Consider the following 12,402-nt stretch of genomic DNA (forward strand, 5'->3'; position numbering starts at 1 on the left):
AAAATTACCATTAAGAATTTGTTTTATGGAATTTTAAGATGTTTTGGGGAAGTTTCTTTTCCATGAGAACATATCTCAGTTTTTGTAATGGGAGTCTTCGAGAAAATTGGGAAATGCCTGTAATAGTAGTAGTGCTTGTAGCAGTAGTGGATAAATTAATAAGTCATTAACTTAGGTGCTGGTGCAGTTAAATATCAAGATATGAAACAACAATGCTAATATTTTACAACCTTTGTGAATTTTTGCATTTGTGTCAAAACATTCATAACATACATTCCTCTCATACTGCATGGTCTCTGGAAATCCTCATCAGTTTTTTGTAAAATTACCTTACATAGTACTGTACATACATTAGAAACAGGGTAGTTCATCAGATCCATGAGTTTTAGGTATTCTGTGGTTCTTTGAAATCCACAATTGTAGCAGCTGTATTCTCCTCATCCAAAATTTTCTTCATCACCCATAGACTTTCATAGCACATCAGATACATTCATTCATGGTCCTTCCTTACACCTAAACCAGCTTTGCCAGGAAATTACCTGGCAGTTCTCATGTTTGCATAGCTTTCCTTAGCATGTAACTGCCAGTACAGTACAATTGTGTAGAGTAATTGGTGAAATATACCCACTGTACATTGTATAAATGAAAGGAATTGGTTCTATTCATTTCAGGTTAAAGTCAGTCAAGAGTATTTCCCCTATGAGAGAGCTGAAAAGTTCAATCGTGGTATCCGGAAACTGGGGTTGACACCAGAAGGATTATCATATTTGGACCAATTTCGAGGACTTCTTACTCATATTGGTAGATATAAATGATGATTTATTTTCTGCAAAGTATAATTTATGTGATGTTGCATCCTTTGGAGGAATATACATTCTCCTCAGTGAAATATTGTGTCTTATTAAAAAAAATTGGGAAAAGCTTTTCAACACTTTGATATTGTTGTTCAGGAAATGCCATGGGTTATGTTCGATTGGTACGTTCTGGTGGGCTTCACTGCTCAAGCAATGCAGCACGTTTCATCCCGGACCTTCAAGATGTTGTGAGCTTAGTGCAGTTGTGTGAAGATGCTCATGTTTCCCAAGAAACAATCAGGGCAGCTGAGAACTTGGATGCTGTCATTAACAACTTGACTCGAAATTTTCATCAAGATACAGATTATTTTAAGGTAGACAGATACATTGCCGTTTTATTTTCTAATATTCTATCAGTAAGAGAGATTGATCTCTGGCTTCTCTGAGTATACACAGTAATGTGAAAAATCTAGTATATCTTTTCTCTCTTTCCTGAGGAACACTGAACATAAGCACCATAGGAGAAGTAGCCTGTATTTTGTTTTTAATTGACAATACATCTGCATGGTGTACCTAGAAAAGCAAAGTTCCTGTCAAGGCCAGTTACAACCTGCAGGATGCTCCTCCATCCTAATTGTTTTTCACCTTCTCCTCTTTACTATTTCATCACCATAGCATTTCTAAATGAATGGCCAGACAAGATAAAGTTACACCTAAAGAATACCTACTCATCTTCACTACCGGTACACATAGAGTGATGGAGCCACGAGGATAAATGTAACACTTAAAGTGGGTGTTCAGTTATGTACTTATAATTATTCCAAGAGTTTAAATATATACTTAAAATACATAACAATAGTCCAAATATATACATAAAATACATAATAGTCCAAATATATATGCAAGTCACACAAAAATTAGACACTTGACTCAGTACTCCTGGTAATGTGGGAGAAATGGTAAAGATTTAGATATCCCACCCCTACAGCTAACCTAGGAAGAAAAATGACATTCCTTGCCAACTAAGACCACCAGACACCTACACAAGTGGAGAGCGAATGTCCCAGCCTCTTGGCTGGGTCGGCTCAAGGCACAGGCTCTACCACAGTAGTAGATACAGGAAGCCAAAAGTGTATGATAAAATTATCAAAATACAATGTACTGTAATAGGGATCTAAGGAAGGACTAAGAAAAGGGAATAATGCCAGTTGTACAGATTCTCAGCTGAACCCCTCAAGAAACTGTACTATATAATCATGAATGCCAAAAATAGACAAGGTACAGTAGCTATTATTCATGAAAGGATTAACATACCATATACAGTAATATATGTCATATTATGACAGTTGAAATTTAAACATTACAGGAGCTAGATAGTGAACATAATAAAAAGTAACAGAAAAAGCCCATTTCAGTTAATTATGAAATCGGGAATAACCATGAACCAGTGACAGTTCCTCTTAAATCCTTTCTCATGTGGGAAATTCTAAATTAGTGTGTCTGATGTTGGAGCCTTCCTGTGCACTTGCTGACTATGTTAATGTTTAGGCTGCTGTCTTGTCTTTGATAATGCAATGCCTTCTGAATGAATGTTAAATCCAGAGTCTTTCTCTGAGAATTTCTCTGTTGGGGGACTTGTTCTTGTTGCTGGATAATCAACTTCAAGTTTTTGTATCACTTGTATCTCAGGACTCTTCATTGTGAGTTGATGCATTTTCTATGCACTGGAACAAATGAGACCAGATTTATTTGTTTTCTTCCTTCCAGGATGCTGTATGTAAACTCTGATCTATATCAATGGCTCCCTTTTGGTTTAGTGGACTTTTGTTATCCCTCCTGATCCTGATTGGGTACAAAGCCAATTAATTTTCCCTCTTCAGTTTTAAAGTTAGAGAGTAGTGAGAGACTTGGTATTGCTTTCTTCTCAGTTTTACACATTACTGTACATGTATGAATATTTGGGTACATTTATCTCTATGTAGTGGTTCCATGAGATACAGGACTAAAGGAAGTGCATAAGTTAAGTTCCTGTCACTCAACACTACAACCATGGAGAAACTATCTTTGTTGGGGTAGATGTTGCACAAGTTTTGGAGCTTCTTTCCATCTCCTCCGATGTTGTTAGCTGGCTTCTGATACAGGAGTTGCTTTGAACTGGCATGAGATGATAAATGGAGGCAAAATTTTGAAAGCCCATTGTATGAATATGTCAAAGAGGTGGGATTTGAGTCCCACTTGCCTCTGTGGAATGTCCTTGGAGGTTGGCTAAAAGTGAGTTTGATATTACAAGTTTGTTATTTGACTTGGTTGGTAAATTCAAAAGCAAATTGGGCAGCATTTGCAATGTCTACACAGCTTCATGACTCATTATTAATCAGCTGTCAGTGGTGCCATGGCCTCTAGTCCCCTTTGTAAGGTCTGTTGTTTTAACAGGACATAGGGCTAATATTTGGATTAAGACCCAGTCACTAAGTTTAGGATTTCATAGGTTCTAAGCCTGTACTGTAAACTTTTATTGGTATATACAGTAGATGGTTCATTCCTTGGATCATTTATAAAATACCATAATACTGTATTAAATATTTCAATTACTTACCATAGCATTTAAAATTAATTTGTAAATACATTTCAGAATATTGTACTACATTGTATATGGTACCTATAATACTGTACTGTAGTGGGAAATGGGAGGTGCAGCCTTCGTAAATGTTTTGGAGATTCAGCATCAGTTTGCAGTGGAAAATATTGTTGTTTTGATGTAATAAAAGTTTATTCTGTTGATTCCATATTGATTTAGGTATGGTGCATTTTACTGTGTTAGTCATTTTTCCCTTACACTATTCTGTGTTTCATCAGCTCTTGGTAGATGTCTTCTCACCAGCTCTTCGTGACAACAAAAACAATCATCTTAAGAACTTCTACCTCATCATTCCTCCTCTGACAATAAATTTTGTAGAACATTCACTGGCTGCCAAAGATAACATGAACAAGAAGAACAAGACAGGAGCTGCTTTCACTGATGATGGATTTGCCATGGGTAAGGAGAATACAATTTATAATACAATGGGTTAATCTTTATGTAGTAGGTAGTCGGCAGCTACCAAAGAGGGAGGTACTACCGCCTGGAAAGATATTGGAAGCATAATGTGTTGTCTAATGGTAGACTCTGCTGCCATATAGCATCAGAAAAATTGTGACCAAGTCCCAGATTGCTGATCTAACTTTCTGCCTCATTTACACACAATTGTGGGGTCTCAATTGTTTCTCACTTTGACAACACAACATATCATAATGTGTGTAATTTCTCACTCTTCATTTATTTTTTTATTTTTTTATTTATTTATGGTTATTATTATCATCATTATTATTATTATTATCATCATCATCAATTTATTTGTATTTTTTTATTATTATTATCAATTTATTTGTATTATTTATTATATTTTTTATTGATTATTAATTTAGTTATTATTATTATTACAGTATTACATTTTTGCCCCCCAGGCCCTGATGTGGGTCAGTGGCCTGTGGCCCGGTGGGCTAATGCCCGCTAAAAAAAAAAAAAAATTCTGTATTAGTACAGTGTACAGTACAGTGGGGTATGCTATAACGAATCTAATTGGTTCTAGAACCTTGTTCGTTATAGCATTCATTCGTTATAGGATTAATCCGTTCCAGGCCCCCCAAATACAACCACTTAACACTGAAAAATATAATATAAAATTGTAAAAATTGTAAAAAAGTGCATAAATATGCATCTAAACCCCTGAAATAAAGAATATCATTAATACTTGAAATACAGAAACAATAAATTAGTAAAAAACAAAAAAACAAAATTTTTTTTTGATAATGTTTGTTGTTGGAGTTTCGTTTGTTATAGCATTCTCAATTTTATAGGTAAAACCGTTCGTTATAGGAATATTCGTAGTAGGATCCGTTCGTTATAGCATACCCCACTGTATATACTGTTTATATTTTTATTAATTTATCTCTTGGTGTTCTTTCAAATTTCTGGCGTCTGTAAATGTTTATCTTGATCCTGTTTGTTTTCTTAGCTCCAAATTTTCTTTCATCATATGACATCTGTAAATATATTTTTTTTGCTTCGTTTCTGTCTCATAAATGTTTAAATATTCTATTGACTTATAAGAATTGCCCCATTTATGACACATTCAGAGATCTTAAGTCCATTAGTTTTTATCACTTGTTAACTTTCAGGTCTAAGATTAATCTAGTTTTTGTTTTTCTGACATGTGTTAATTTCACTGTCTCTGATTCTTTCTTATGTCAAAACAAAGATCAATTTACTAATTTTCCATATTTATTTTGACACATCTTGTCATAACCCTTCCGATATTAATGCAAACATTTGTGTCCAGTTTGTTCTAAAATCTCTCTCCTAATGGCAATAAAATTTTCATCATTCCGCAGTACTGAATGTCTTCCATATTACAGTACAGTACAAATGTGTTTTCTGTTCAGGCCAAAGGTTACCAAGTGGTTCCAAAATATTTCCTGTAGTACTGTATATGTACTAAATTTTCTACTTTTAAATATAAATTTTTTCTTTTTAACTCCTTTATTAGTGATATTTTCATATAATTAAATCACCATAAATAGAGTTTTCAGAAAAATCAGTTACCGGTATATGTTGGCAGCATTAGATGTGAGTAATTCAGATACATAATTATTAATAGAAGTTCTTTTCCAGTCACCCAATAGAGAATGAGAGCATGAAGGACAACCTGACCACAATTTGTGCACTGGTTGGTTGTTGCCATGTACCAGGTAATCATTGCTTATTCTACATGATTTACAGGTACAGGCTCTCCTCGACTTACGATGGGGTTCCATCCCGACGACCAGGTCGGAAGTCGATTTGGTCGCAAGTCGAAAAGGCGATAATAATACATAAAAATTCTAAAATGAAATACAGTACAGTAAAAGTAATCAATAATGACAAATGAATAAAGTGTTACTGTGCACTTACCTTTAATGTAGTCAGCTGAATGCACACGAGGCCTCAATAATTTTTTAATTTAGCATGGCGACTACATTAATTGGAAGAAGCAGAGGAGGAGACAGGGCTGGGTGGGTCATCAAGTTTCCTTTCTTCAGACAGGCTAACATACTTGCTTGTTGAAGGTATTGGATCATCTTTAGGGAGTGAAGAGGCAGCAGTGGTGGGGCGTGAGGAAACAGCAGTGGGGGACTTCTAAAAAATGTCCAATTTAGACTGCACAGTTTGCCTTTTCTTTTCATTGTATATCTCCCTGTAGCAAGCAAGTGCATCTTGGATCAGTCTGTCAACTTTTGCAAAACGCTCAACATTTTGATGCATTTCTTCAAACATTTGCATCGCCTTATTAATACGTAGTAGCAAATGCCTCTACCATTTGTTTCACTGAAAACTTTTTGGGGTTGCAGGTTCTTCTTTTACATTTTGTCTCTCTTCTTCCTCTGCAAATTTCTGTTACTTAGCTCTTCTGCTACACTTTCCACCAACTGCTCAACATCTTCATTAACAATTTCTAACTCCAGATATTTGCCCATCTGCACTATCTTGTTACTAATGTCAGAAATTGCTTCATCTTCATTAAATCCTTTGAAACTGTTCACATATCTTTTCAGAACCTTCTTTCATATCCCATTCATGCACTGACCTGTAACTTCATCCCATGCTGCAGCTATGTTCTTTGTACTTTGCAAAATGTTGTAGTCCTTCCAAAACTCTCTGAGTGTTTTCTCACCTTCAGTAGCAGCAATAGCCTGAGAGAAGGTGGTATGTAAATAATACGCTTTAAAAGCAGCAATAGCACCTTGATCCATGGGTTGGATGATAGAGGTAGTGTTAGGTGGAAGGTAGACTACCTTAACATCAGGGTGCAGGTCGTCCAGGTGTGGTGGGTGTCCAGGAGCATTATCTAAAATTAATAAAATCTTGAAGGCAACCCCTTGTTGCAGACAATACTCCTTGGCTCGTGGAATGAAACAACTCAGGAACCAATCTTCAAACAGTGCTAGGGTCAGCCATGCTTTCTTATTACTATGATAAAACACTGGCAGTGTGTGCTTGCTGACATTTTTAAAAGCCCTTGGGTTCTCTGAATGGTATATCATGAAGGGTTTTACCTTGAAACCAGCTACATTCCCCCCCAACAGAAGTGTGATTCGGTCCTTGAATGCCTTGAATCCCGGCATGGTTTTTGCCTCTTTGTGGTTGTATGTCCCTTCTGGCATGCGCTTACAGAATAAGTCAGTTTCATCCACATTAAATATTTGCTCAGGCAAATAATCTCCCTCCACGATGACACGATCTAGCTCCTCCTTAAAAGCTTTGGCAGCACCCACATCAGCACTTGCTGCCTCTCCACTCACCTTTACATTGTGCAAATTGTAATGTTTCTTAAATCTTTGGAACCACCCATGACTTGCTGTGAAGTTTTGGTCGCACTCATCTCCTGCCTGCTCTTTCAGGCTTTCGAAAAGGCTTCTTGCCTTAGCCTGTATGGTTAGAAGGCTTAAGGGTATACGCTTTTGCAGCTGATCTTCCATCCACATCACAAGTAATTTCTCCACCTCATGAAGAGGACCTAGTCTTTTTTTCATTATTATTGTTCCCTTTATAGGTGCTGATCTTTTCACTAACTCACAAATTCGTTCCTTGTCCTTCAAAATTGTTGATATCGTTGAGTGAGAGAAGCCAAGGTCGCGTGAAATGGTTGCTACTGTTTTTCCATTTCATATTGCATTATTATTTTCATTTTCATCTCAAAAGTAATTGACTGTCTCTTTTTCTTCTCAGCACCACAAGAACTCTCACTTTTACGTTTGCCAGTCATTTTAAAGGGAATTACAAAAAAAAAAATTTTCAGTACACAGCGCGATCACTAACAACAACGACGGCCAAACACCAACTGAGCGGCTACGACGTGGATGCTGTACACCACGAGGTGGCCCAGCCCAAGCTATCGTACGGCGTCATATTACTACCAAACGTTGGGACTCGAAAATACGTACAGTATAGTCTGCATTTACGCGGATTTTGTTTACGCGTTTGGTCATTTACGCGGCACCTTGCCAGAATGAAAATTTTGAATTACGCTGGTCATTGCATCATTTACGTGGGAAGCGGCGCAGGTATTGTGCTTTAGGTCGCTCTTACATTATCGCTGACGTCATATGACGTATCGGACTGTGATTGGGCCACTCATCCTTACCACCCACGCATTCCCTCCGCCACTAGCTGTGATTGGTCTAATGTAACATGAAGTGCCCTGCCACCAGAAGTCGCTGACCTAGCCGGGCCAGTCTCATTGTTCTCAGTCCGCGTATACAGTTCTCTCTTGTGCCCGCTATTCCACTCACAATGGCTTCCACTGGACCCCCACCACCCGAAAAAACCTTGAATTACCTGGACCAAGCCATTGTTATGTGAAGGAAATCATCGAGTTGGGGGAGAAAATTAAGCTCGTCCTTGACAAAGACACAGTCAAGCATCGGTATGAAGTGTCTTAATAACCTTCTGGCAAAAATTATGGAGGCTTATGTCCAGATGTATCACGACAACATCAATGCTAGTCGTCAATGTAGTATTACGGACTTCTTCGCCCGCAACCCACCACAACCACAGCCAGCCCAAGTCAGTGATAGTGACAGTGAGGATATGGGCTTTGAGGGGTTTGTCAGGGAGGCCCTGGAAACCTCTGCGAGTAGTGAAAGTGATTCACCGGAGGGCCACTAATATGCCCTCTGCCTCGAAACCAGCCGCCATCCACGTGTGCCGACCCATCTCTTCTACTAACGTAAGTGTTAAACACCTTTATATTTGTAGTTTTTTATATAGATATTATGTGTGTGTTAATACCATCATAAAATTATGATGTTATTTTTACTACAAGGTACGTATTGTGTCGGAAAAAGTGGAGTTTGGGAGTCGGCCCAGTCTCTATTTCAATTAATCCCATATGTTCTGTTATTTCGTTTACGTGTTAATCGTTTTACTCGGATCTCCACGGGTTCAATTGACCGCGTAAATCCAGACTATACTGTAATGTGAAAAATATTTTATACTACCATGGCCGTCGTATGTCTGGGTTGTCATAAGTCGAATATGTCGTAAGTTGAAGAGAGACTGTATATGACTGAAAGGCTCCTCCACTGCTTGATTTATCATTTTCAAAAAGTTTAGGACTTCAAAATATACTGGTATCAATTAAAGTACACGTAGTATCACTTCCATCAGAGTGATTCTGAGAGACTCACATGGATTGTTTTTTAATAAGAGAAAGGGTAGTGGTCTCAACTGGTTAACATCTTCACAAGCACTACTTGCTGGACAGGGTGTAGGGTGACATATGAATATCTGTGGTTCCCGGATTAATTTGTCTTATCCAAAAGAATTTGATTTGCAACAGGGTAGAAATATTAAAATTATTGTAAACACAAGACATGCTTCTCCCACAAATTAAAAAAGTATATATATATATATAGTGTTCACAGTAATGTCCAAATCCTTACTTTAGTTTTAGATATTAATTAAAAATAATTAACCTCTACAGGACTTGCCTATATGCTGAAGGTTCTTGACCAGAATTCTGCCTTTGATTCCTTACACTGGTGGTCAGGAGTGAGGAGAAAATACATCAAAGAAAGAGAAAAAGTAAGTGCTGAAGAAAGAATATTCTTGAGTTCCCTAAGTTTTTAATATTATCTTTGAGGTACAGCAACAGTGGATTGTGTTCACTAGTGATAATATCATGGTTTGATTATCATCTTGGAAAGATTGCAAAGTTGGATTTTTTAATCATCAGTGGTTTAGATTGTCTAACAAGTACAGTACGTAGTCTTAATAGGGAAGGGGGGCACAGACTGGACTGGACTGTGCATCATAAAAAAATAAGCCTTCATATATTTTCTCTAATTATTTCATCTATCCTCAGGCCATTTCCATATTACAGCCCACTTAATGCTCTGGTAGACACTATTGAACTTTGTATATACAGAATTAATTTTTTTTTTACCCTCCCCAGACTTTATGGTGGTAATGATCTTCATGTATAATCTTTTAGGTTGAACAACAGCGCCAAGGTGGAGGAGGTGCAGATGACAAATTACAGCAGACTCTTGCACTCACACTGACACGTCTGCTGCAGTACCAACAGGAATTTGAGCTGTTGTACTTGAGTGTCAGCAGTGCTCGAGTGTTCTTCAGAGGAGACTGGGCTTCCTCCACTTCCACAACACAGAGCCAAAACAGTGATACTCAGTCAACCAACAGTGCTTCTAGTAATAAGGAGAAGGCTACTGACAAGGCCACAGAAAGTAATGTATAACATCGACTATCACTGATTGTTTGTGTACACAGTATGTATGAATACAGATGTGAGAATGCATGTGTGCTTTTTCATACATATGTATATCGTAATGTAAATACATGAATGAATATACAGTGCATACCTATTAATTAAAATATACATAAGAAATATACAGTGTACCTGTACTGTACCTCCTTACTTACAGTAGATACATTAATATACCAACCAACAAACATACATACAGTGTACTGCATTTATACAGATTCCTACAATATACAGTATATATATTCCTCGATAATCACGGGACCTGATAATCACTGATCTGGCTTATAGTATCCTCAACTGCGACCATGTGTATGCTTATCACTGATTGATCTGGGTTAACGCGGAATTATCATGGGACAGCAGTGGGTCTACGAGAGCCAGCGGTAGCAGCGACTGCCAAGAGATGGCAGCACGGCTCATGGCGCCAGCTTCCAGTGACAGCATTTGTTTCCCTGCACTGTTTTGGTTGGTGTTTGAAGACAGTTTCATGCTTCGTGCTTGTTTTTGGTGCAATTTTTGTAACTTTTACTTAACTTCCACCATGGCATCTGTGAACAAGAAGAGTGTTAAGGTTCTTGATCCAGTTAAGCGGCGAAGACATGTGTATTCTCTGCTTGAATGTTCCGATGTTCCCGACAAGGATAAGCATGTTACCACTTCCTTCCACTCCACCTCTCTAGTCACCCCCATCATTCTACTTTCTCACTCCATAATTTAAAATTTATGTAACGTAATGTGGAAGGAATATGACGTTCATTTATACTTAAACTCAATTTTTTGGGTAGACAATCAACTTTTCAGTGGTGTCTGGCAGGGCTGCAACTAGTGTTACCAAACAAACTGATATCTCCTCACCACTTACCACAATCTCCCCCTCGACCGCCAGCTCCACGATCACCACCATTACCTCTATTATCACTACCTAAATCATAATTTCAGTGATGACTTTGCTTTAGCCAGAGCAGATTAGCACTATATCCGCTGCCTCCCACCCACTGCGTCTCACCAACACTCTGCCCCTCTCACTCATTCTACTATGACTGTCATTCATGATACAGCATTGTAACATTGTACAGGACTGTACATTGTTTATTTGTTATTCATTAATTAATAAAGATATGTTACTAGTATTATATAATTTAGTGTACTTACACATTTTGGTCAGTTTGGGGATGCATCTTTCGGGTCATGAGACGAAACAAATTTTTCCCATACGTTATGTTTCAGAATGTAAGGGTTTGCTCATAGTAGTTTTCTGGAACCTAGTCCCCTCAATTATCGAGGATATATATATATATATATATATATATATATATATATATATATATATATATATATATATATATATATATATATATATATATATATATATATATATATATATATATATATATATATATATATATATATATATATATATATATATATATATATATATATATATATATGCTTTTACAGAGTAATTTCTTGAGGAAAAAATATCATTAATACCAAAAATCAGCTATACATATTTTTTATATCAACTCAAGATGTGTAACAGTACAGTAGGTGGCCCAAACTGTGGATTATTATAGAAAAACCTCTAAATAAGTCAAATACAGAAAAGCAAAAATATTAAGCCCATTGCACATAAATTGTTGACTTTAATATATGTACCTGCTGCACTGTAAACTGACCTGTATCTATGTAATAGTATAGTAAGTCAGTAAAAACTTTGTAAATGTATTTCTAATATTAGGTTTATACTTATCAGAGAGAGGAAGGACTCCAGTTTAATTTCTGAGAACAAGCACTTCAAAATAAGGACACTTGACATGTGAGGATCTTAGTTGTGAACACTTTGATGAAAGGTAAAGGATGGTCATTTAGCAAATATGTGATGTACGGTGAGCCATCTGTCCACTCATTTTTAATGTTCATTGACTAATATTTGTATGTACTGTATTTAGTTACAAAACTGCTATTAGTCTATTCATAAAAGTTTAATACAGTACAGAAATATCATAAAAAATGGATCTCTGTGGCTGGGAATATAACCTGTTTACTCTGGAAACACAACCTCTGGCATGAGGCCAATTTGTGCAGTATATATTAATTTTTATGAAGCTTCTTACAATATTGCCCATAGTAAGGTCTTGGATTGAATTACATTTCAGTGTTCAGTAGAGACTGTTTTGGATAACCAGAACAATGAAAAAGTTAGTTTCCATTATGGATTAATGACTACAGGACAGCACAGTGAACCC

The 12,402-nt window shown here is 36.8% G+C and overlaps 1 protein-coding gene across 1 annotated transcript in view; it reads left to right on the forward strand.

Annotated features, from left to right (window-relative positions):
- Positions 1–11,456, forward strand: part of LOC121866939 (WASH complex subunit 4-like) — a 52,857-nt gene extending 41,401 nt beyond the window's left edge. Inside the window, exons 18-22 of the mRNA XM_042366690.1 lie at positions 672–801; positions 951–1,168; positions 3,651–3,831; positions 9,356–9,456; positions 9,866–11,456. Coding sequence (XP_042222624.1) covers positions 672–801; positions 951–1,168; positions 3,651–3,831; positions 9,356–9,456; positions 9,866–10,129 — 894 coding nt within the window. The 3' untranslated portion in view covers positions 10,130–11,456. The remainder of the gene's footprint in view (positions 1–671; positions 802–950; positions 1,169–3,650; positions 3,832–9,355; positions 9,457–9,865) is intronic.
- Positions 11,457–12,402: the final 946 nt, after the last annotated feature.

Source organism: Homarus americanus, unplaced genomic scaffold (assembly GCF_018991925.1).
Source record: "Homarus americanus isolate GMGI-L3 unplaced genomic scaffold, GMGI_Hamer_2.0 scaffold14393, whole genome shotgun sequence".
Taxonomy (NCBI): Eukaryota; Metazoa; Arthropoda; class Malacostraca; order Decapoda; family Nephropidae; genus Homarus; species Homarus americanus.